Below are 25,124 nucleotides of genomic sequence, written 5' to 3'. Positions count from 1 at the left end.
GCTTACAGAAAAGCTTCAAACAGGGAACCCTGCCCTCAAGGAGCATCCAATATAATGGATGGACTGTACCACCTGCATATAAAATAAACATACATATTTGGACCCCCCCCCCCCCCCCCCCCCCCCCCCCCCCCCCCCCCCCCCCCCCCCCCCCCCCCCCCCCCCCCCCCCCCCCCCCCCCCCCCCCCCCCCCCCCCCCCCCCCCCCCCCCCCCCCCCACCCCCCCACCCCCCCCCCCCCCCCCCCCCCCCCCCCCCCCCCCCCCCCACCCCCCCCCCCCCCCCCCCCCCCCCCCCCCCCCCCCCCCCCCCCCCCCCCCCCCCCCCCCCCCCCCACCCCCCCCCCCCCCCCCCCCCCCCCCCCCCCCCCCCCCCCCCCCCCCCCCCCCCCCCCCCCCCCCCCCCCCCCACCCCCCCCCCCCCCCCCCCCCACCCCCCCCCCCCCCCCCCCCCCCCCCCCCCCCCCCCCCCCCCCCCCCCCCCCCCCCCCCCCCCCCCCCCCCCCCCCCCCCCCCCCACCCCCCCCCCCCCCCCCCCCCCCCCCCCCCCCCCCCCCCCCCCCCCCCCCCCCCCCCCCCCCCCCCCCCCACCCCCCCCCCCCCCCCCCCCCCCCCCCCCCCCCCCCCCCCCCCCCCCCCCCCCCCCCCACCCCCCCCCCCCCCCCCCCCACCCCCCCCCCCCCCCCCCCCCCCCCCCCCCCCCCCCCCCCCCCCCCCCCCCCCCCCCCCCCCCCCCCCCCCCCCCCCCCCCCCCCCCCCCCCCCCCCCCCCCCCCCACCCCCCCCCCCCCCCCCCCCCCCCCCCCCCCCCCCCCACCCCCCCCCCCCCCCCCCCCCCCCCCCCCCCCCCCCCCCCCCCCCCCCCCCCCACCCCCCCCCCCCCCCCCCCCCCCCCCCCCCCCCCCCCCCCCCCCCCCCCCCCCCCCCCCCCCCCCCCCCCCCCCCCCCCCCCCCCCCCCCCCCCCCCCCCCACCCCCCCCCCCCCCCCCACCCCCCCCCCCCCCCCCCCCCCCCCCCCCCCCCCCCCCCCCCCCCCCCCCCCCCCCCCCCCCCCCCCCCCCCCCCCCCCCCCCCCCCCCCCCCCCCCCACCCCCCCCCCCCCCCCCCCCCCCCCCCCCCCCCCCCCCCCCCCCCCCACCCCCCCCCCCCCCCCCCCCCCCCCCCCCCCCCCCCCCCCCCCCCCCCCCCCCCCCCCCCCCCCCCCCCCCCCCCCCCCCCCCCCCCCCCCCCCCCCCCCCCCCCCCCCCCCCCCCCCCCCCCCCCCCCCCCCCCCCCCCCCCCCCCCACCCCCCCCCCCCCCCCCCACCCCCCCCCCCCCCCCCCCCCCCCCCCCCCACCCCCCCCCCCCCCCCCCCCCACCCCCCCCCCCCCCCCCCCCCCCCCCCCCCCCCCCCCCCCCCCCCCCCCACCCCCCCCCCCCCCCCCCCCCCCCCCCCCCCCCACCCCCCCCCCCCCCCCCCCCCCCCCCCCCCCCCCCACCCCCCCCCCCCCCCCCCCCCCCCCCCCCCCCCCCCCCCCCCCCCCCCCCCCCCCCCCCCCCCCCCCCCCCCCCCCCCCCCCCCCCCCCCCCCCCCCCCCCCCCCCCCCCCCCACCCCCCCCCCCCCCCCCCCCCCCCCCCCCCCCCCCCCCCCCCCCCCCCCCCCCCCCCCCCCCCCCCCCCACCCCCCCCCCCCACCCCCCCCCCCCCCCCACCCCCCCCCCCCCCCCCCCCCCCCCCCCCCCCCCCCCCCCCCCCCCCCCCCCCCCCCCCCCCCCCCACCCCCCCCCCCCCCCCCCCCCCCCCCCCCCCCCCCCCCCTCCCCCCCCCCCCCCCCCCACCCCCCCCCCCCCCCCCCCCCCCACCCCCCCCCCCCCCCCCCCCCCCCCCCCCCCCCCCCCCCCCCCCCCCCCCCCCCCCCCCCCACCCCCCCCCCCCACCCCCCCCCCCCCCCCCCCCCCCCCCCCCCCCCCCCCCCCCCCCATGAGGCAGGGGAGTGAGCTGCAGATTCTGCAGCCTTGGTCCCTCCCCAAATCGAATGGAAAGGCTTATGGGCAGGCCATCCTGGCTTCATATCTGGCCTCAGACACTCCTTAGCTGTGTGACTCTGGGTGAGTCACTTAACTCTCATTGCCTAGCCCTTACCTATGTTCAAGATCCAGGCTCTACCACTATCTAGCTCTTGCCCCCGTTGTCCCATCTGTAATATGAGAGGGCTGGACAACAAGTTCCCTGAGGTCTTCTCTAGTTCTAATTTTGTGTTTTCCCTTCTCCTTCCCCACCAGGTACCTCCTTCCCTGCTTTTGACATTGTGGCTTATAAGACTGCAGGGTCCATGGACTTTCCTCGGGGACCTGGTGGGGAATTGCTGGGCTTTGTCCATCCCAAGCTGCAGGTGAGTTCTCCATGAGGCCAGGGAGCTGCCCTCAGGGCTCTGAGGGAATATCCAGGGCCAGCTGAGGATGCCTGAGTGTCTTCTGTTTGCAAGCTTGGCCCCTTGCTGCCTCTCCAGCCTTCTTCCAATCCTTCCCTCTGTGTACTCCACAGTCATCCTCATCTTCTTTCTCAGGGTCACTCAGCCAGCACATGTCAGAGGCAGGATGTGAACCCAGGTCTTCCTGGCTCCAAGGCCAGCTCTCTATACAGCATTCCTCTCTCCCTCCCTCCCTCTCTCTCTCTCTCTCTCTCTTCCCCCCCCTCCCTCCCTCCCTCTTTCTCTCTCTCCCTTCCCTTTCTCTCCCCCCTCTCTGTCTCTCTCCTTCTCTGTCTCTCCCTCCCTCCCTCTCTCTGTCTCCGTCTCTCTGTCTGTCTGTCTGTCTCCCCCCCCCCCCATCCTGTCTTATAATTGATACTAAATATAAGTTCTAAGGCAGGAGAGCAGTAAAGGCTGGACAACTGGAGTTAAGTGACTTGTGCAGTGTCTCACAGCCAGGAAGTGTCAGACCTAGGACGTCCCACCTCCAGGCCTGCCACTCCATCCCCTGAGCCCCCCACCCCTAGCTGCCCCCTTAGTGCTCTCTCTACTGGGCTTCCCTGCCTCCCTCCTGACTTGGCTTCCCTCTGGTCTGGAGCCTACATCGAGGTCTTCCCTGATACTCCTCTCTTGCTCAGGATAGAGATTTCCTTCCCCTGAAGCCAGGAGACCCCATTTTTGAGCTCTTCAGTGGGGAGGAGATCTGCTATGAAGGGGACGCCACTGTCTACCCAGCCTTCATCAACGAGGCTGCCTACTACGAGAAGGGAATAGCCTTCATCAAGACGGAAAAGCACACGTTCTCGGTCCGGGCTCTGGAGGCCCCCGGGCCGTCCTGAGGCTGGCCCCGGCGACTCAAGGGGAAGCAGCGGCGCAGGGCCACGCTCGAGGAGCTTCCTGCGGGCCCAGCCGGTCCAGAAGGGACCTCAGAACTCCGAACGGCGCCCCCCAGTTATTAAACTATGCACACAGAGCCTCTGACTCAGCTTGGTGAGGGATGGCGGCAGAATCTACAGCCAGGAAAGCCAGTCCCTGACTTAGGCGTGATGGGTGACGTCGGGTGCGTTCTCCTGCAGAGGAGGCCGTGTGGCGCCACGAAAGGAGTCACAGGATGCGGGTTTGAATTCTGTGTCAGCCCTTTAATACCTGGGTGTTCTGGGGGGGTCACTGCCTTTCTCAGCCTCATATGCGTCCTCCATGAAATGAGAACGTTGACCTCGACCAGCCCCAAGTTCCTCTCCAGGGCTAGACCTGCCATCTGGCCATCCTGGGAGAGGAACCTCTTCTTCCCGGGAAGGGTGGGCAGGCCTGAGGCCCAGGAGGTGACCGTGGTGGGGTCAGGCAGGACGTGGGAGCTCACAAGCCCGCAGGGCAGGGAACCCCGAGGGCGCCGGAGGGGCTCACAGGATGGAGCAGGGGAAGCCAGCTTGTGGTCCAGGAGCCACACCAAGAGCCTCTGGTGACCCTCGGAGTAAGGGGGGGTAGCGGAAGCGGTTGATCATCTCCAGGCGGGGGCTCCGGAGGAGGCAGCCGCGCCGCTGGGAGAAGGTGTCAAAGGTGAACTTGCCGTGGTAGTGGCCCATCCCACTGAGACCTGCAACAGGGGCCGGGGACACGGCTGAGCGGGCGTCCGGGAGACCCCAGCCGGCTCCCCGCCCCGGCCCGGGCCCCGAAAGGGTCCGAGATGGAGGCACCTTCGGCCCCGCCGAGCCCAGGAGATCCGAGGCACAAGGGAGCTCGAGACCCAGAAGACGAGTCGGAGCCGGGATGGACCTGCATCCCAGGCCTTAGAACAGAGTGGCTGAAGCGGGGAGGGCCCTGGGGAGGTGGGACGCAGAGGGGCACCGCGGAGGGGCGGGAAAGAGGAAGAGGGCAGAGCCGCCAGAGACCGGCATCCGGCGACCTCATTTACAAGCGGGGAAACCGAGGTACCAAAGAGGCTCTCGTCACCCATCAGTGGGGGAGCCGGGATTGGAAGGCAGAGGCAGCCACTCCCCAGGGCTCCTCCCACCGAAGCCACCTTAGGCGGGTCTTGGCATTTTCTTCATTCTGGTATCCTGGGAAGGAGTGGTTAGGGATGATCTCCAGAAAGCTTGTCTAGGCCTCAGATCTAGGGTGGGGAGAAGGGGGAGGGGGAGGGGGAGGGGAGGGGGAGGAGGGGGAGGGGGAGAAGGGGAGGAGGAGAAAGGAGAGGGGGGGGAGGAGGAGGGAGGGGGGAGGGGGAGGGGGAGGGGGAGGAGGGGGAGGGAGTAAAGAGGAGGAGAAGGGGAGGAGGAGGGAGGGGAGAGGAGGGGGAGGGGAGGAGGAGGGGGGGAGGGGGGAAAGAGGAGGAGGAGGAGGAGAAGGGGAGGAGGGGGGGAGGGGGAGGAGAAGGGGAGGAGGAGGAGGAGAAGGGGCGAGGGAGAAGGAGGAGGGGGAGGAGAAGGGGAGGAGGAGGAGGAGGGGGGGGGAGGAGGAGGAGGGGGGGGGGAGGAGGAGAAAGGAGAGGGAGAAGAAGGAGGAAGAGAAGGAGGAGGGGGAGAAAGGGGAGCAAGGAAGGGGCTCTGACATTTCAAAGGACACGAGGCCAGGCTCCCAGGAGAGGCTGGGGCTCAAGCAAAGCCAGGAATGCAGAGCCTGGCCCAGGAGTACGGAGGGGAAGGCCGGGCCAGGGGAGAAGTGGAAAGGGAATGCACCAGGTGAGGGGGCTTCCCAGACAGACCCTGAGGCGGATCTAGAACGGCTGCAGGCTGCCCGGGCTACCTAGCAAACCCCTTCTCTTCCCCGGCCTCAGTTTCTCCTTCTGTGCAATGAGGGCGGTGGGCCCGGGCTCCCTGAAAAGCCTCCCGCCCTGCCTCCTCTGCTCCAAGCTCTGGCAGGGTAGTTAGAGGGTGACGGTTGGGAGGCTCTCGGAGGGCTCCTTCCTTGCGCCGTCCTTTCTGGTTGTACCAGTTTGCTATGGGGGCCCCGCCTGGGCCCCCCCGTCCCCCCCCCCCCCGTCCGTCCCCCCCCTCGGGCCCCTCCTCCGAGCCGGGACCCCTCCACATCCTGCTCGGCAAGCGTGGGCGGAGGAGAAACTGGAAGCAAGGCTGGACCCCAGCCTGAGAGCCCGGACCCCCAGCCCTGGCCCCGGGACAAGCCGGGAACAGCCCTGGCTCTGGGCGCAGCCCACGCGCTCCCTTTCCCCGGGTTCCAGGCGCCAGGTGTGTGCCCAGCCCAGAGGCCGAGGCCGAGGCCGAACGTACCGACTCCCCCGAAAGGCAGCGTCATCAGCGTCATGAACATGAAGCCGTCGTTCCCCCCGAAGCTGCCGCTGTGAGTCCGCTCTAGAACCTCATTCACCACCTGCGAGAGACGGGGAGCCCCCAGAGGGGGCCCGCGTGGAGGCAGGAGCCGGCGGCCAGGAAGGGGCTCTCCACTCCCGAGATGTGGGGCAAAGGTCCCCCCAGGGGTCATTCCTGGGGCCCGGCGCTCCCGGGGCAGTGAGGAGGGGAGGCCCCAAGCTACATGGATTAAGCTACGGCTGTGCTGGGGCCAGGAAGGTGGCTCCGTGGATGGAGAGCCGGGAGGTCCTGGGTTCAGATTTGGCCCCGGACGCTTCGAGGGACCGTGGGCAAGTCACGTGGTCCCCATGGCCGGGCCAACACACAGGACGGAGGAGGGCAGAAGAGAAGGCTTTTCCGCCCCAGAGCGGAAGTCTCCCCGCCCCTGCGGCCCTCTCCCCGCCCCTCACCTGGGCTTTGTTGGAGAAGGCATACAGGGCCAGGGGCTTCTCCCTCTTGTTGAGGAAGGCCACGGCCTCGTCCAGGCTCTGCACGGTCAGGATGGGCAAGATGGGCCCAAAGATCTCCTCCTGCATCACCGGGTCCGTCTCCTGGACCCCCACCAGCACGGTGGGGGCTGCCCAGACCAGAGAGGAGGCCTCAGGCCGCGGCTCTCGCCAGCGCCCCCCCAGGTGGGCCCGAGGGAGGGAGGGAGGCGGCCACTCACCGATGTAGCGCTCCCGCTCGTCCCACTGGCCGCCGATGGCCACTTGGCCGCTGGCCAGCAGCCCCCGGAGCCGCCGGAAGTGCTTGTCGTTGATGATGCGGGCCAGGTGGGGGGAGCGCTGGGGGTCCGCCCCGTAGAACTGGGTCACGGCGCGCTGCAGGGCCGGCAGCAGCTTCTCCTGCGTCTCCCGGCTGCACAGCACGTAGTCGGGGGCCACGCACGTCTGCCCCGCGTTGAAGAAACGGAACTAGGCCACGCGGTTGGCCACGTTCTGGGGGTCGCAGTCGTCGTCCACGTAGCAGGGGTTCTTCCCGCCCAGCTCTAGCGTGATGGGGGTCACGTGCTTGGAGGCAGCCGCCATGACGGCCCGGCCCACCTTCGAGCTCCCTGGGGACGGGAGGAGCCCCCCTTAGAGGAAAAGCCCCGCCTCGGCCGGAGCAGGTGGGACCGCGGTCCTGAGGCTCCTCCCCGAGATCCTGTTGGCCCCGACGCCCTGGGGTCACCCCCGCAGGCCTGGGCTCCCAGTCGTGCCTCCTCAGGACCTCAGTTTCATCATCTTTCAAATGGGGAAATGACACCCTGCCTCCCCCTTCCCCTCCCCTTCTCCCCCCTCCCTCCTGGGGCTGATCTGCTGAGGTAATAGGCGAGAAAATGTTCTGACCGCGTCAGGCTCTGCACACCTCTGAGGTGCTGAGAATGCCCGGGGTGCGGGCGGGGGCTGGGCACGGAGGTGCCACAGAAGGAGATGGAAAAAGCACCTTCCCGGCCCTGAGGCTCCCCCCCCCATTTCTCTGTCCGTGGAGGAGGGGCCTAGGCTAGCCTGTGGCAGGGTCTGGGGGTTACCTGCCCCCCCCCAGCCAGGCACCCGACACCCCCCCAAGGGAGGTCCTTGGGCCCCAGGGAGCGATGAGGCCCACCCTGGCTCTGGCTCACCTGTGAAGAAGATGTAGTCGAACTTGTTCTGGAGCAGCGCCGTGGCCTCCTGGGGGCCCCCCCACTACCGTGGCGAAGCAGTGCTGGAAGCCAGAACAGAACGGCTCAGGCCCAACAGCTTCTGGCCAGGGACCCCGACCTCGACCCCCAGACCAGTCCTCCGAGGCGAGGAAGGAGCCCTCCGGGTCAGAGCTGGAAGCCGGCATCCTTCGAGACCATCCCACCCTCACCCATCAATTAAGGAGGAAAGGGAGAATTGGAACCCAGATCCCCTGCCTCTGAGGAAACTCAGGGCAAAGGATGGCTGGGGAGGAGGATCCTTCCAAGGGAAGGGGACCCCCCCAAGGTGGGAGCTGGGGGGACCATTTCCAGGGGGGCCTGGAGATCGGGCTGAGGAGTCTGGGCAAGGCCGAGCTACACGGTCTCCATGCCTAGATCATAGACAGAGCTGGAAGAGTCCTTGGAAGTCATCTCGTTTTACAGATGAGGAAACTGAGGCCCGGAGCGTCCTCACCTCCAAAACCCTTGACTCTCGGCTTCCCCTCCATTTCCATCCCCACCCAGCCAGGTCCCGGCTTTTCTTCCTCCCCTTCCCTTAGCCCCTACCCCAAACCCCAAGTGTCCCCTCAAAAGGGAGCCTGGCGGGCTTCCTAGAAATGCAAGGTGGGACTCCAACCTCCAGCCTCTGCTCTGCCTCCTTCCAGAGCGGCTCAGGGAGAGCCCAGCCGGAGGAGAGGCCCAGGCTTCGGGGGAGATGGTGGCCCCGGCTCGGGCCCCCTCACCTGGTCCAGGTAGCGGGGCAGCACCTTGGCAATGACCTTCTCCATGTTCTCGCTTATCTCAGAGGGCTTCAGAATCACACAATTTCCTGCCAGGAGGGAGTCAAGAAGAGGCCCGTTGTGACTCCTCCTGGGAGGACGTGGCCTTCCCTTCCTCTTTTGGGGGGGGGCTCTCCTCCATCCCGTTCTCTGGCCTTTCCTTGGCTCTTCTGGGTTCTCCCCTCAGCTCTTTATCTCCGCAAAGCATCTCCCCCAACCCTGCCTGGCCATGAGGAGAAGGGGGACCAGGAGAGAGGAAGGAGAAGGAGCATCCCTGGGCAAGTCACTTCCCTTTTGTCTTCCTCAGTTTCCTCTTCTTTAAAATGGGGGCTGCCCAGAGCTGATGTGAGGATCAAATGAGCTATGGAGTGCTCTGCATATCTTAAGCACCCACTAAGCTGTAAGCTCCCCGAGGGCAGGGACTTTCATGGGCCTCTTTTTGGAGCCCCAGGGCTTGGCAGAGTGCCTGGCACCTAGTAGGTGCTTCGCTTAATAAGTGCTTAACAGGGGACACTTCTGTTTGGCTGAATGGCCTCCTTGTGGGGAACTTTGGGGGAAACTAGCACTTAGTGGGGAAAGGTCAAGCCTTTGGGTAGTGGCTTGGGGTGTCCCTTCTCTCTAAGGGCTGGGACCCTGGAAGTGGCGCTGAAAAGCACCCCAGGGCCCCCGGGGCCCCAGTATTAGTGGGGGCAGAGAGGTACAAGCCTAGTCTGGTACTCTTCTGAGAGGCTGCAGGAGCCAGGATCCCCAAAGGCCTCATAGATGTGGACGGCCTGGGCCAGATTCCCAAGTGATCTGGCATTTAGACAGAGCCCACGTGGACCAAGACACAGTCTGAGATGTGGGCAAGACCACGTTCCCTGGAAGCAAGCCGAGAGCCCTGATGCTGAATCCCATTCCTGAAAACTGAAGGGAAGGATGAACAGCCGCATCCCTGAGTCTGGAGGAGGGACTCCCAGCTGCTTCAGTACACAGTGTCGGGGAGAGGCTGGACCTAGAATCCAGGAGCCCCAGGTTCAAGTCCTGCCCCTGCCACTTACTAGTTGTGTGGCCCCAGGCATGGAGGTCGCTCCTCTTGGAGCATCAATTTTGTCATCTATAAAATGGAGCTGCTGTATGGCTCAAATGGATGCAAGGTGGTCCAGAAACTTGTGCTCCAGAAGAGCAGAAGCCTCCCAAGTCTGTTTGGATCATCTTTCTCATTTTACAGATAAAGAAACTGAGGAATAAAGAGGGAAATGACTTGCCAGGGTCATCCAGCTAGAAGTAACCAAGGCACAGTTTGAATGAAGTCAAGGCCAGCATTCTATCCACTGTGCCTAAAAACCTTAATCCCAGGCAGGAATGAGCTCACTGGGGTTACCAGACAACAAGTGCCCCCATGGGGCAGGGAGGACAAGGATGATGGGAATGATTCTGGTTTACAGAAGAGAAGACTGAAGATCACAGAAGGCCCACGTCAGGGAGCCTGAGGAGTGGGAGCTGGGCCAGAGTAGAGACCAGGCATCCTCTGATCAACAGCCCATTTCTTACCTGCAGCGATGGCCCCCACCAAAGGCACCAGCAAGAGGTTCAAAGGATAATTCCATGGGGCAATGATAAGGGTCACGCCATAGGGCTCCTTCCTGATGAAAGCTGAGTCCAGTTGGGAGGCCTGTTGACAAGGGGGAGGTATAGGAAGCTACCTGACCTCAGGCCAGATGTACATCCCAACGTACCCAAGGGAAATGCAGAGAACTAGCCCAGAGAAGCAGAGGTGGGCTGGCATCTCTCCTTCTCCCTCTGTCCACCTCATTCAGGCAGTGGGAAATTGAGGAAGGAAGAGGGGAAAAGAGAGTTTGCCCAGGTAGACCAGGACCAATAACAGGGACAGAATCTTTCCAACTTGGGTCAAAACAGGGGAGAGTTCTCTGAGGTACCACCTCATACCTATCGGATGGGCCAATGTGGCAGTAAAAGAAAATGATAAATGCTGGAGGAATGTGACAAATCGGGACACTGATACATTGTTGGTGGAGTTGTGAATGGATCCAACCTTTCTGGAGGGCAATTTGGAACGATGCCCTTTGGGCGCTAAAAAACTGTCTGCCCTTTCATCCAGCCATAGCACTGCTGGGTTTGTACCCCAAAGAGATTTTTTAAAGGAGAAAGGGAAAAAGGGGGAAAGGACCCATTTGTACACAAATATTCATAACTGCGCTCTTTGTGGTGGCAAAGAATTGGAAATGGAGGGGGCGTCCCTGGACCAGGGAATGGCTGAACACGTTGTGGTACGTGATGGTGATGGGATACTGTTAAAGCATGATAAAAAGGATGATTTCAGAGAGAGCTGGAAGCCCTCCAGGAACTGATGCAGAGTGAAGTGAGCAGAACCAGGAGAACGTTGAACAGTTAGAACAATCCTGTGGAATGCTCGCATGAGACAGACAGGCTACTAACAGCATCCCAATGGTCCAGGACCTTCTGGGGATGCTGCCCACCTCCAGAGAAAGGGCTGGGGGAGGAGCAGGGTATTTGGGGACGGGATTGGGGGTTTGGGCTTTAAAGGATGATTCACTTACAGAAAGGAAGATTATGGAAATGGGCTTTGTGTGAAATACGTGTATAAGCCGCCGGTGGCATTGCTTGCCAGCTCCGGCATGGGGGAGGGAAGGGGAGGAGACAGTTTGGATCATATCGCCTTGGAGAGCTTCTGTGGAAATTGGCTACTAAAACTAAAACAGAAACAGAACAAACCAGGGGAGACTTAGCCCAAGTAGGCCAGAGCCAGTGACGGGCCAGACTCTCCATCTTGGATGAAAACTGTGTCCAGTCTCCACTGTTGCAGGCTACTCACATAGGCAGTCCTGAAGCTTCCACTTCTGATGACAGGAAACTCACTACCCCAAGTCCGCCCACTTTACTGTTGGCCTATTCTTATTGCTAGGAAGCTTTGGCTCCATGGCCCTTGTTTCCAAGGTCCCATAGGCCTTTCAGGAAGGTGGTTCCTTTCCCACCTGCCTGCTGCCCATGATCTGTCCAGGGTGCTCTTTCTCATCCATTTTCCTCCCCTACCCTGAGGGAGCCAGAGGATGTGTTCTTGCCTTGGTTTTATAGTAGAGGACGTTGAAGCCCCAGAGTCACCCAGTGGGTGAGCAGCAACTCTAGGACTGGAACCCAGGTTAGTCTCCTGCCTGGCTGCCTGCCTGGAGACCTCGGCTCCCTCTCTGAAGGGACCCTGATGTGGGAAGTCAGCCAGGAGGGCCTGCTCTCCCTCAGAGCCAGCCCATCCTCCCTTCCCTCCTCTGTGGTCCTCACCAAGTTCTTCTCCACCTTCTCATCCTTCATCCAGGTGTGGAGGTTGTTCAGAGCAAGCTTGATTTCACTCTCGCACAAGACAATCTCCGATACATCTGCCTCCACAGCTGGCTGGGGAGAGAGGAGCCGGACAGATGTTCAGTGCTCCTGCCCCCGGGGAGGGGAGGAGAAGGAAGCGCAGTTGGGTGCAAGCCCAGAACACGGAAGCCAGAAGATCTCTTCCCAAGGGCCCTTGGAGCTTGTCTAGTCCCACCCTCTGAATTCGAGTCTTCTGCCAACCCTGTCACTCGCCAGAAGCCAGGAGAGGCTCGAAGACTTGCCCGGATTTCTATTCCCGGCAAGAAACAGAGCAGGATTCAAACCCACCTCTGGAGGCCACAAACCCAGTATTTCCTCCACTCCACACGATGTCCCAGTCCCCACTTTGGTTTGGCCTCCTCTCCTGCTTTGGCAGTCCTCCAGGGTCGGCCTGGACCCAGGAGCCCAGGGCCCGTCTGGCCCCCTCTGCCCCCACCGTTCCCTCCCTCTTCCTCCTCGTCTCCTCCCCTCCCCACCTTGCCCATGTCCTTCTTCAGGCTTTCCAAGATCAACTTGCGGTTTTCCTTCAGGAAGCAGCTCAGTGCCCGGAGCTGGGTAACTCGGAACTCGGCTGGACGGGTTCTTCCAGAGTCGAAGGCATCCCGGAGTCGCTTCAGGGTGCCTGCGTAGGGATTTGTCCTGTCCCAGAGAGTGACAGGCCTTGCTACAGGGGCTCACAGTGCCTCAGTGATGACCCGCTTCCCCCTGCCTGTATTGAGACCCCTTGGGACTCCCTGGGACCCCACCGCTCCTCCCAGAGAGTCTCAGGGCTTGGCTGCCCTCGCCGGTCCCCTCCTGCCTGGAAGCAGGCCCTCCACTGCCTACCTTGGCCTATTGGAGGAGCCTCAGTCTTCCCCATCTCAGGGAAGTCAGCCTCTACCCCTACTGGGAGTATTCTTAAGAGTTTTATGGAAGACTCCAGAGAAACTCTCTCTTGAGTCCAAGCCTACTGACTCTGAGGGTTCAGAAAGCCATGGGAAAGACAAGTCAATACACAAACATTTGTTAAATGCAGTCAGTAAGACCTGAGTTCAAATCCAACCTCAAACCCTTAGTAGACCTCAGGAAGAAGGTCATCATTGACCAGGATGAGAAGGGAAGAAGGAGGTGACCTTTCAGTTGGGCCTTAAAGGATGAGTTGCCAGAGGGGGTCGGCAAAGATATAAATAGGAAAGGGGTCACGACAACGGGCCATCGTGGCTTCCCTAAGACAAAATTTCCAAACTAGGAGAGGAAAGGAAGGCTGGGAAGTTTGCTTCAGATTTTAGCAAAGCTTTTCATGAAGTATCACCTCCTGTTCTCTGGGAGAAGATGGCAGGATCTGGCTTGGACCAGAATCCGATCAGATGGCAGCAAGGGTAGACTGGGGGATTGTTAATGGCTTGACATCAAGATGGCGGGTGGTCCCCAGGGATCTGCGGTTGGCCTTGGGTGGCTTCGCCTTTCTAGCAGTGCCTTAGAAAAAGCCACTGATGATAAACTCATCTAATAAAGCAAAGCCCCAGGGGATGGCAGCCGCCAGGATCACTGAACCTTTGACAAGCCTGAGCTCAATATAATCACATGAAATTCAATCGTCCATCAACAACCACTTATTAATCCCTGTGTAGGTGCTGCCGAGGGTCGGGGGTGCATTTCGCTTTGATTTGGATGGTCTTGTTCCTCGCAGAATGTCACAACCACTTCATTGTTCCTGGTTGTCCTTTTCCAAATACTCTTGATTAGTTGTTATTCGGTTGTATCTGACTTCCCAGCCCTGTGGACCATGTACCATCTGTGACGTTTTCTTGGTAAAGATGCTGGGATGCTTTGCAATTTCCTCTCCAGTAGATTAAGGCAAGCAGAGGTTAAGTGACATGCCCAAGGTCACACAGCAAGTGGCAGTTTGAAACAGAATTTGAACTCGGGTCTTCTGGACTCCAGGATCAATGCTCTTTCCACTATACCACCTAGCTGCCTCTATGAACTGTAGAATAATATGTAATGACCAAATGTTCCACAAAATACAATTTCTCATAGCTTTGGGAAATATGCTAAAAGCCAGAATCAACCATCAAAATGACATTTGGGGATGGCCTAGAACCCTTCTGTTCTCTTTCCTCCACCTGCCACCATCACTGCAGAAGGGGCCATGGCTACCCAGGACTGGGGTTATTTCCAAATTTGTCTTTAGTGCATGAGCTGTTCTCCCCCCAAACCAAAAGCTGTTTCATCACCAGGTGGCCAGCCTGCTTATAAGAGACTTCCCTGTAATCATCTGCACTGGACCCTGGAAAATAGACTTGGTCTGGCAATGGAAATGATATCAACATTGATCATCATCATTTCCTTCAGAAGTTTAACCAGCATAAATGGAGAGGCAAATCGAAAATTAATTGGAAACTAAACAACACGATTCTCCAAAACTGGTTAGTTAGAGAACAAATCATAGAAACAATAATTTCATTGAAGAAAATGACAATGATGAGACATCCTTTCAAAACCTATGGAATGCAGCCAAAGCAGTACTCGGGGAAATGTATATCCTTGAGTTCATATATTGACAAACTAGAGAGGATAGAGGCCAATGAATTGGGCATGCAAATTAAAAACCTAGAAAGTGAACAAATTAAAAATCCTCAGATGAAGACTAAATTAGAGATCCTAAAAATCAAAGGAGAAATTAATAAAATAAATTGAAAGTCAAAGAACTATTGATTTAATAAATAAGACTAGAAGCTGGTACTTTGAAAAAACAAATAAAATAGACAAAGTACTGATCAGTCTAATTAAAAAAAGGAAAGAAGAAAACCAAATTGGTAGTATCCAAGATGAAAAGGGAGACCTCACCTCTAATGAAGAGGAAATTAAGGCAATCATTAAAAACTATTATGCCCAATTATATGGCAACAAATATGGCAATCATCTAGGTGATATGGATGAATATTTACAAAAATATAAATTGCCTAGACTAACAGAGGAAAAAATAGATTACCTAAACAACCCCATATCAGAAAAAGAAATTGAACAAGCCATCAAAGAACTCCCTAAGAAAAAATCCCCAGGTCCTGATGGATTCACAAGTGAATTCTATCAAACATTCAAAGAACAACTAATCCCAATATTATACAAACTATTTGACAGAATAAGTAAAGAAAGAGTTCTACCAAATTGCTTTTACGGCACAAACATGGTACTGATTCCAAAGCCAGGCAGGTCAAAAACAGAGAAAGAAAACTATAGACCAATATCCTTAGTGAATACAGATGCAAAAATTTTAAATAGGATACTAGCAAAAAGACTTCAGCAAGTGATCAGGAGGGTCATTCACTATGATCAAGTAGGATTCATACCAGGAATGCAAAGATGGTTCAATATCAGGAAAACCATCCACATAATTGACCATATCAACTAGCGAACTGACAAAAATCACATGATTTTCTCAATAGATGCAGAAAAAGCCTTTGACAAAATACAACACTCATTCCTATTGAAAACACTAGAAAGCATAGGAATAGAAGGGTCGTTCCTAAAAATAATAAAGAGTATATATCTAAAACCATCGGCTAATATCATCTGCAATGGGGATAAACTAGATGCATTCCCAATAAGATCAGGAGTGAAACAAGGATGCCCATTATCACCTCTATTATTGAACATTGTACTAGAAACACTAGCTGTAGCGATTAGAGAAGGAAAAAAATTGAAGGTATTGAAATTGGCAATGAAGAGATGAAGCTATCACTCTTTGCAGATGATAAGGTGGTCTACTTAAAGAATCCTAGAGAATGAACCAAAAAGCTAGTTGAAATAATCAACAACTTTAGCAAAGTTTCAGGATACAAAATAAACCCACATAAGTCATCAGCATTTCTATATATCTCCAACACATCTGAGCAGCAAGAATTAGAAAGAGAAATTCCATTTAAAGTCACCCTAGACAATATAAAATACTTAGGAATCTACCTCCCGAGACAAACACAGGAACTATATGAACACAACTACAAAACACTCTCCACACAATTAAAACTAGATCTAAACAATTGGAAAAACATTGATTGCTCATGGGTGGGATGAGCTAACATAATAAAAATGACAATCCTACCCAAATTAATTTACTTATTATTGCCATACCCATTGAACTACCAAAAAACTTTTTTACTGAATTAGAAAAAAACCATAACAAAGTTTATTTGGAAGAACAAAGGATCAAGGATATCCAGGGAAACAATGAGAAAAAAAAATACAAAGGAAGGGGGCCTTGCAGTCCCAGATCTCAGACTATATTATAAAGCAGTGGTCATCAAAACAATTTGGTACTGGCTAAGAGACAGAAAGGAGGATCAGTGGAATAGACTTGGGGTAAATGACCTCAGCAAAACAGTCTATGATAAGTCCAAAGATCCCAGATTTAGAATTTTTTAGAATTACGACAAGGCACAAATTCCTGACATTTAACATTAGGAAGGGCATATTGCAATGGGGGCTTTTGAGCCACCTTGCACGCCTGCTTTCCCACCGCCAGGACAGTCAGGCAGCAGCCATCATGCACTTCCTGGGTGCCCGTCGCTGTGCTAGAGACTCCCCAAATATCTCCTGGACGCTGGGGACCTTCACCAGCTGGACACACTCAGTCAGAGGCTTAGCCCAATGCCAGGGACATGGCACAGAGAGACATTGGAATCAGCTGGAGGAATTGGTTCAAGCTCTCGACTTCCTAAAAGAGCCATGTGAGAGTTTGTAGCCAAGCTGCCTCCCAATGGGTCCCCTAAGGAGGAAGAGACTGCACGGAAGGAGGGGTGTCGGCATTCAAGGCTCAGCGGCCATCCTTGTCAGCTTGGGCAGCCACAGACTAGACAGAGAGTTCAGGCTCCAAAGGAGCACCGCAAAGAAGCCACATCTTGCTTACGGAGGCCACGAGGGGCAGAAAAGGCCCTCCGGCAATCAGCAGAGCCCCTTGGGGAGGGGTGGATGAGACCATCAAGACAGAGAGCAGAGCCAGGAAGCGCCTTTGCTCCTTGGCAGGAAGCTGGGCAAATCTCGACAGCCTGCCCAAAGCAGAGGCATCGCTGCGTCTACACGGGCCGGATTCGAGGGCTGGTTTTCCATGAGCTGCATGTGGCCGTTAGAGGTGGGCCAGAAGGAAAGCTGAGTGCCAACAAGTCAGTCCTTTGGGATTGCGGAGCTGCAGAAGTCTGGGGAGCCCCTCAGACCGCAGGAGGACCAGTGAAGTCAGACTTGGCTGTAATGACAACTAGTGAAGCCGGCCCAAAGCTCGTGAAGAGAAGACAGGACTCGGCTGGGCGACTCCGGTGCTGGGAAGGATGGAGGCAAAGGGAGACGGGCCAGCAGAGGATGAAGTGAATGGACGGTGCCATAGGAGCAGCAAAAATGCCCTTGGATGGACTTCAGGAGGGGTGGAAGCTAGAAGGACCTGCCGAACACGGGTCCAGGGACCACAGAGTTGGACACGATGAACAACAATCAATCTTGAGTTTGGTTAACCCAAAGATCCAAGCTTGTGGCGTAAGGACTCAACATCTGACAAAAATTGCTAGGATTGGGGGCATCTGGGTAACTCAGTGGATGGAGAGCCAGGCCTAGAGATGGGAGGTCCTGGGTTCAAATCTGGCCTCAGACACTTCCCAGCTGGGTGACCCTGGGCAGGTCACTTCGCCCCCATGGCCTAGCCCTGACCACTCTAATGCCTTACAATCAACACACAGCATTGATTCCAAGACGGAAGGTGAGGGGTTAAAAAAGATTGCTGGGATAACTGGAAAGCAGTTTGGCAGAAACTAGACTAGATCATAGATCAACATCTCACACTGTACACCAGGATAAGGTCTAAATGGAGGAATGGTTTAGATAAAAGGGTGCTATCAAGTAAAGTAGGGGAGCATGTAGAAACGTGGCCGTCACATTCCACGGGGAAAGGAAGAGTTTCTAACCAAACAAGAGGTAGAGATGACAGAAAACAAAATAGAGAATTCTGATTCCATGAATTTAAAAAGCATTTTAAACCCTTATTGCCTGTCTTAAAATTGATACTAAATATTGGTTTCAAGGCAGAAGAGTGGCAAGGACTAAGCAACAGGGGTCAAGTGACTTGTCCAAGATCAAGATTCAAACCCAGGATCTCCCATCCCCTATCTCTCTATCCAAAGAGCCACGTAGCTGCCCCTGAAATAAAAAAAAAGCTTTTACACAAACAAAACTAATGCAGCCCAAATTAAAAGGAAAATAGGAAATTGGGAAAGATTTTTAGAATAAGTTTCTCTGTTAAAGGCTCCATTTCCCAAATACATAGGGAGGGGGCAGCTGGGTGGCTCAGTGGATGGAGAGCCAGGCCTAGAGATGGGAGGTCCTGGGTTCAAATGTGGCCTCAGATACGTCCTAACTGTGTGACCCTGGGCAGGTCACTTGACCCCCATTGCCTAGCCCTTACCGCTCTTCTGTCTTGGAACCAATGCACAGTATTGACTCCAAGATGGAAGGTGAGGGTTTTTAAAAATAAAAATAAATGACTGTTAAAAATGGTACGCATAATTGGGAAATATTTAACAAAATAAACGTAAACAACTTTACAAAGGGAAGAAAAGCCCAAGGGCTGGCTAGACAGAAACCTGAGAAAACTTGTAGAAATGGATGCAGAGTGAAGTGAGCCAAGCTAGGAGAACAATTTATGCCATATTCCTGTGGTAAGAATGAGCAATTAAGAAAGACTTAGGACACACACAATGACCGGAAGGCTCAACAGAGAGGTGGTGAATTCAGGGTCCTCTACGAGGCTGTGAACTCTAAGAAGAATCCAAAGTTCAGAGCTAGAAGAGACCTCAGAGTGCATGAAGTCTGACTCCCTCCATTTCACAGATGAGGAAACTGAGGCTCAGAGAGACAAGATTTGTCAAAGTTCCTAAAGCAGTAAGTGATAGAGACAGGATTTGAACCCAGGGCCTCTGAGTAGCACACTCTACTTCACCATCATGTCTCCAGGACCAGGTTTAAAAAAAACCAAAACTCTTCCCTACCATCTTAGAATCAGTACTGTATATTGGTTCCAAGGCAAAAGAGTGGTAAGGGCTAGGCAATAGTGACTTGGCCAGGGTCACCCAGCTAGGAAGTGTCTGAGGCCAGATTTGAACCCAAGACCTGTCTACTCCAGGCCTGGCTCTCTATCCATTGAGCCACCCAGCTGCCCACTAAGACCAGGTTTTTGCTTAAACTTTGTAACCTTTTCCTTCCTCCCTCAACCCCAACAATAGCTGGCGGTGCATTGGATAGAAGATTGGACCTGGAGTCAGGAAGACGTAAGTTCAAATCTGACCTCAGACCATTGCTAGCTGGGTGACCTTGGACAGGTCACTGAACCCCTGTTAGCCTCAGTTTTCTCACGGGTAACACTTTGCTGAGTTGTTGTAGCAGCAAAGTGCTCTCGGCAGTGCTTGGTGACTGTTTGTTCTCTCCGTGCCTTTCCTGGGTTCCCGGCTGTGGCTCCTCTCCTCTCCCCTTCACCTCAAATTCCCATGCATTGACTTGGGGGTCTAGCTATGTCCTTGGTGCAAATCTAAGCTTTTCTCTTGCTTTGTCTCTCCGGCAGCCCCACAGAGCCCGGCACACAGTAGGGGCTCAATAAATGCACCGGATCCTGGCTTAGTTGGATGAGGAGCTGCCTGCCCTGGGGAGCAGAGGGCGGCAGAGGTCCGGAGATGCTGGGCTGGAGCAGGAGCTCCCAGTCAGACGCCTCTGGCGCGCCCAGCGCTGGTTGCTGCAGTCTGTGGCCACATCCCGCCCGTTTGGTCTTCTCGGCTGTAAGAGGAAGACCTGGAGGAGATGCTTTCCAGGCCCTCGCTGCCCTGGGCACCCCGGACGTGGCCCAGCCCGGCTCCCAGGAGGCTGGAGGAGAGGGACGGAGCCACAAGCCTGCGCCCGGACGGGGCCTCGTCGGCCAAAGACTCGAGCCTGGCCTGTCCTTCCTGCCCCCGCGGCCATAGGCCAGGCTCTGCACTTTGGCTACAGGCGGAGGGCACAAGGACAAAGCCGGAGGCTGTCTCGGCTCTCCAAGCGCTACAGAACCTTGCGCTGGGGGTCGGGAGCCCTGGGTTCTAGTCTCAACTCTACCATTGGCTGGCTGCTACTGACCCACTGGGGTCCTGTTTCCCCCCCTGGCAAACAACGTGAGCAATCACAGCCAAATTGCAAGGCTATGGAGCAGACCCAAAGAAAAGATGGAGGTGGGAACCCCCTGGAAAGCAGGAAGTTGGTACAGGTCGTAAGGTGCAGCGCAGAATTTGAACCCAGGTCCTCAGCATCCAGGAATGAGCCGTGTTGCCACTGGCTTCCTGAGCAGGGTCAGTCCAGGATCCCATCTTCCTGGGAAAGGGCACTCTTTCCCTCTAGGTCCATGCCCCCTCCCCCCCCAGGAGCTCAGGCCCCCCCAAGGACCACCTACTGGGGTTCCGGCTCCGGCTTGGGCTCCTGCTTCAGCTCCTGACCGGAGCTCTTTCCTCCTTTCCCAGACATGCCAGACGCCTCGGTCCAAGCCTGCCAGACCTGCCCGGCCTCTCCCTGGGAAAGAGTGAATGTTGTCGTCGACAAGCCCACGCCTGCTGGCTAGACCCTGCCCACAGCTCTGCCTCCCAAGCCCCGGCGGCACACCCGATTGCTTTCATGAGCAGCGAAGGGAAGACGAAAAGCTGGCTTGTGGGTGCCAACGAGGAGCGCCTGCCCGCCACCCACCCAAGCCCAGGAAGCGGGCTGCCCGGGGCAGCTGGCTGTGGGAATAAGGTTCTATTCCTTCTCGTGCAGAAACCATTTCAACATCAATCTTATAAAATCTGAGTTCAAATTCTCTCCCTCCTCCCTGAGACGGTCAGCCATTCGACATAATACATGCGTGTGCAATCATGCGAAACATGCTTCCGAATGCATCCTGCCATGAAAGCAGACTCGTGAAAAAGCGAAAAACACGGGGAAACAGTGCGCTGGATCTGCATTCCGGCCCCTTCACTTCCCTCTGGTGGCGGAGAACATGTCTGGTCATAATTGTCCCGGATCCTTGTACTGCTGGCAACAGCTCTTATCCGCAGCAGATCCTTGTACAAGTTTGCCCTTACCGCGCTCCGTGTTCTCCTGGTTCTGCTCACTTCACTTTGCTTCCGTTCAAGGAAGTCTTTACGGTTGTTCCTGAAATCCTCCTGCTCGCCTTCCGCGATAATCTCTCCCCAATCACGTACCACCACTTGGCCCGCTCTTCCCCAGCTGATGGCTATCCCTCGCTGGCCGATTCTTTGCTGCCACAAAAAGAGCTGCTCTAAACATTCTTGTGCAAATAGGTCCTGTCTCATTTTTTTCTTTTTATCTCCGTGGGATACGATTAGTAGTAATATTGTTGGATCAAAGCTTAGGCACCACTTTAGTCTTTTAGGCATCGTTCCAGATTGTTCTCTAGAATGGTTGGGTCCATTCACAACTCTACCGACATGCTGGGAGCCATTGGGCCACGACACCTTGACAGAGTCACACGTGGTCGCTAAGGAGGCCACAGAGATCTGATAGAGCTGACAAGTGTTCCGGCTCTAAAAAAGGCTATCGTGTCTGCCCCTGTCTCTTTTCTCTCTTTTGGACTTCCGTTTTGGAGCAGATGCGTCTCTTCCGTGATGCCTAGGCACATGTTTCTTACTTGTATATTCTTTAATCCTTAATAAACCTCTAAAAAAATATAATACTCCTTGCAGAGAGAAACTAATTTCTACCTGCCTCAGTCTCCCCATATTCCTAAATTTTAACTGTTACAGTTTTTGGCGACCACTAGATTGGATGAGAACTTCTCAAAATTTTTAGCCTAGATAATGATTTTTTTAAAGCCACGTTTCTCCAAGATGCTCTTTAGAAAACCATCTTCATCAGCTCCTGCCTGCGGCCCTCTCCTTCTCCTTCCTGCCTCTAGAGGAAATGATCGAGCAGATGCCGCTGCAAAGCTAGCAGCCATAGAAGGACCTGAATTTATTTTAACATTAACAACTACTAATGATTTAAATCTACCACTTTCCTATAATGAAAAGGAAGTGGAAAAATGGAAACAAACATTTAAAGCAAAACAGATTAATGGAGTATGGGTGTCATCTGAAGGAAAACCCCTGCTCCCTAGAAGTTTCTATAACCAAATTTGCTCATCTATTCATAAAAATGGTCATTTTGGCACCCAGGGCATCGTGGACTCTGTCAAGAGAGTATGGATAGCCCCTGGTATAACTACTGTAGCCTCTAAAGTATGTTCAGCCTGCCCTATCTGCCAGGCATATAACCAACATGCATTTCGTGGAAAAGCCTTTGGGGGATGTCCTCTGGCTTACACACCTTTTGAACATCTACAGATAGATTTCATAACGATGCCAAAGGCTGGACAATATAAATTTTGTCTGGTCATAGTAGACCAACTGACCAGATGGCCGGAAGCATTTCCTACAGCCTGAGCCACAGCAGCTTTTGTTGCTAAGGTACTTTTAAAGGAAATTATTCCTCACTTTGGCCTACCAGCACATATTGATTCCGATAGGGGAAGTCATTTTACTGATTCTGTTCTAAATCAGATATATTCTTGCTTGGGAATAACTCCCAAATTTCATGTTCCATATCATCCCCAGAGCTCAGGACAAGTTGAGAGGATGAATAAAGAACTTAAAACTATGATTGGCAAATTATGCCCTGAGACCCATTTAAAATGGCCTGAAATTCTCCCTCTGGCCCTATTTTATCTTAGAAGCAGGCCTAGAGGAGACTTACATATTTCACCATTTGAGATGCTTTTTGGACATCCACCTATACAGGCTAAGCCTTTCTCCCCGGCATATACCTCACTATTAGGGGGAGATACTACTATTGCTTCCTATATACAGGAGTTACAGCACAAACTACATGAACTTCATGAATCTGGAGCTGCAGTACAAGCTGGACCATTAGACTTTTCTCTGCATGACCTGAACCCAGGAGATAAAGTTTATATTAAGAATTTCAAGAGAACTGGAGCAACTCAACCTTCATGGGAAGGACCATTCAAAATATTGTTAACTACTCCAACATCTATAAAGATTGGAGAAAAGGACTCTTGGATTCACTGCTCACATGTGAAGAAAGCATCTTCTACTGAGACTGATTGACTGTATCCTATAATATGAATTGGAGATAATAATCCATAGACAAATGGATGCTGTTTTTTCGAGAACACATTGAATTACTGATTTTTTCCTTATTTTTATTATTGCTTTTCTTTTATTTTTGATTAGAATGTTTGATTTTTTCTCATTTCTTGTACTAAAGGTACACATAATTAGTATTAATATTTTTTCTGCAGTAATACAAGTTACTATATATATTCTTGCTATAATGTCAATGCACAAGCTTTAAACTATGGGAACCTGCCATTTATTGATAAAATATTATAGGACTGTGATTAATGTTTGAATCTGATTCCAGAAAAAGGGATAAAAAAACAAGGAGCACAGACTTAACCTGAATAGTGCCAAAAAGAGCACACATGAAATACTAATGTGAGACTCGAGGTTGCGACGCTTGACATACATTAAGTCGTAGGACTTCCTTGTATCTACCCTCTTTGCAAAAGTACTCATACAAGTACAAAATTTGACTATCATGCTGGCTCCCTATATCCCTGAGAATGACAAAAAAAATCAGACAAGGGAATGACATTTCCCTATCAAAATAGAATTCTAATTCTTCTCTTCTTATATTATGGCAACTTCCTGTAGTCTTGGCTACGAATGGCTAAGTGAAATATTACTGCATTCTGTCCTACATACTTGTGGGATAGAAATTACTTTAAATTGGACCTATACAAGGACCTATTTTGAATTTTTTTTCCTTATGTTTTTGATTATTTTTTTCTCTTCTTTTGATAATTGACTCATACACCCCCATAACTGAACATTGCATTCTGAGCTAAACTTGATGTTTTTTAACACCTACTTCAGGGGGGATTGTATTTTAATTTAAAATCTAAGAATTTTTGAATTTTTTTGTTTGAGAATTGTATTTTTATAAAAATCCAAGAATTTTGATTTTTTGTGTAAGATTGTACTTTTATAAAAATTCAAGATTTTGATTTTGTTCGAGAAAAAGATCTTCAAGAAAGAAGCTTGAAACTTTTATATCCAGAGAATGAACTGTTGCAGAAAGATGCCGGAAAACCTACACTTCATCAAGAAGATCAAGAATGAACTTTGAATATGATTGATTGAACTGAACTTTGATTGAACATTTATTGTAAATGTACACATTTATTATGCCAAAAGGGACTGCCCCTAATTTGGCTTTCTGTCAATGCGCCTAGCAAAATCTATTTCCTCCCTTACTATTCTAATTCCTCTTAGAAATTTGAGTATCGTGTATATCTATAGTTAGAAGTGCATTTAGGATTACAAATTGATTATGTTAAATGATCAATGAGGAGACTAGTCTCCCAATGATCATCAGGGGGGATTGTAAATCTTGAAATTTCTCAGACTTGTGAATGTTAAAAATTTCTCCATCGGGGAATTCTTAATTGGAACAATTCCCTACTGGGAACATTCCCCATTTTGACTGTGAGAACTCGCCAGGATCAGAAGCAGGAGGAGAGGGCCACAAGCAGGAGCTGATCAAGATGGTTTTCTAAAGAGCATCTTGGAGAAACGTGGCTTTAAAAAAATCATTATCTAGGCTAAAAATTTTGAGAAGTTCTCATCCAATCTAGTGTTTGCCAAAAACTGTAACAGTTAAAATTTAGGAATATGGGGAGACTGAGGCAGGTAGAAATTAGTTTCTCTCTGCAAGGAGTATTATATTTTTTAGAGGTTTATTAAGGATTAAGGATTAAAGAATGTACAAGTAAGAAACAGTTATTTCTTTTTTTAAACCCTTATATATATATACTGTATATTATATATATGTATATGTATATGTATGTATGTATATATATACTGTGTATTGGCTCCAAGGCAGAAGAGTGGTAAGGGCTAGGCAATGGGGGTCAAGTGACTTGCCCAGGTTCACACAGCTGGGAAGTGGCTGAGGCTGGATTCGAACCTAGGACCTCCCACCTCTAGGCTTGGCTCTCAATCCACTATTAATACTAATAGGCCAGAGGCCTAGGCAAAATAACCTCACATCACGGAAGAGACGCATTTGCTCCAAAACGGAAGTCCAAAAGAGAGAAAAGAGACAGGGGCAGACATGATAGCCTTTTTTAGAATGGACATACCTTCATTTTTCACTTTTTTTGCCATCACAGAAAACGAAGCTATGAATATTTTTGTTCAAAATTTTTCCTCTTATAATCTCTTTGGAGTACAAACCCAGCAGTGCTATGGCTGGGTCAAAGGGCAGACAGTCTTTTAGCAAATTGCCCTCCAGAATGGTTGGACCAGTTTACAAGTCCACCAGCAGTGTATTAGAGTCCCAATTTTGCCACATTCCCCTCCAACATTTATCACATTTCTTTTACTGTCATATTGGCCAGTCTGCTAGGTGTAAGGTGGTACCTCAGAGTTGTTTTAATTTTCATTTCTTTAATCAGAAGGGATTTAGAACACTTTTTCATGTGCT

General features: G+C 54.5%; 2 protein-coding genes across 3 annotated transcripts; one reads left to right on the top strand and one right to left on the bottom strand.

Moving 5' to 3' along the window:
• The first annotated feature begins 2,230 nt into the window (after positions 1–2,230).
• On the top strand, positions 2,231–3,421 carry ACY3 (aminoacylase 3). Its single transcript, XM_056801196.1, has 2 exons — positions 2,231–2,370; positions 3,087–3,421. Exons 1-2 carry the CDS (start codon positions 2,311–2,313, stop codon positions 3,285–3,287), a joined length of 261 nt encoding a protein of 86 aa, XP_056657174.1. The 5' UTR covers positions 2,231–2,310; the 3' UTR covers positions 3,288–3,421.
• A 145-nt stretch (positions 3,422–3,566) lies between these two features.
• On the bottom strand, positions 3,567–20,106 carry LOC103103282 (N-succinylglutamate 5-semialdehyde dehydrogenase-like). 2 transcript variants are annotated; one of them, XM_056801195.1, is made up of 10 exons: positions 19,975–20,106; positions 12,020–12,182; positions 11,466–11,576; positions 9,702–9,822; positions 8,133–8,218; positions 7,351–7,433; positions 6,418–6,804; positions 6,161–6,327; positions 5,673–5,772; positions 3,567–4,558 (listed from the first exon to the last, which is right to left on the bottom strand). In XM_056801195.1, exons 1-9 carry the CDS (start codon positions 20,043–20,045, stop codon positions 5,762–5,764), a joined length of 1,200 nt encoding a protein of 399 aa, XP_056657173.1. In that variant the 5' UTR covers positions 20,046–20,106; the 3' UTR covers positions 3,567–4,558; positions 5,673–5,761. The 2 variants fall into 2 exon arrangements, with proteins under 2 accessions (XP_056657173.1, XP_056657172.1); XM_056801194.1 differs by having other exon boundaries at positions 3,567–4,042.
• Between the last annotated feature and the right edge of the window lie 5,018 nt (positions 20,107–25,124).

Source organism: Monodelphis domestica, chromosome 6, assembly GCF_027887165.1.
Source record: "Monodelphis domestica isolate mMonDom1 chromosome 6, mMonDom1.pri, whole genome shotgun sequence".
NCBI classification, from domain to species: Eukaryota; Metazoa; Chordata; class Mammalia; order Didelphimorphia; family Didelphidae; genus Monodelphis; species Monodelphis domestica.
The sequence above is the reverse complement of the archived record's forward strand: the minus strand, read 5'-3'. Positions and strand labels throughout refer to the sequence as shown.

Bases quoted from the DNA above. Each gene is read 5' to 3' on its own strand.
- ACY3 (XM_056801196.1), top strand. From the start codon at position 2,311: ATGGACTTTCCTCGGGGACCTGGTGGGGAATTGCTGGGCTTTGTCCAT. The intron at 2,371-3,086 runs GTGAGTTCTCCA...TCTCTTGCTCAG, and splicing joins TTGTCCATCCCAAGCTGCAG to GATAGAGATTTCCTTCCCCT.
- LOC103103282 (XM_056801195.1), bottom strand. From the start codon at position 20,045: ATGTCTGGGAAAGGAGGAAAGAGCTCCGGTCAGGAGCTGAAGCAGGAG. The intron at 11,577-12,019 runs GTGGGGAGGGGA...CTCTCTCCCCAG, and splicing joins TGAAGAAGGACATGGGCAAG to CCAGCTGTGGAGGCAGATGT. The intron at 6,328-6,417 runs GTGAGTGGCCGC...TGGTCTGGGCAG, and splicing joins CGAGCGGGAGCGCTACATCG to CCCCCACCGTGCTGGTGGGG.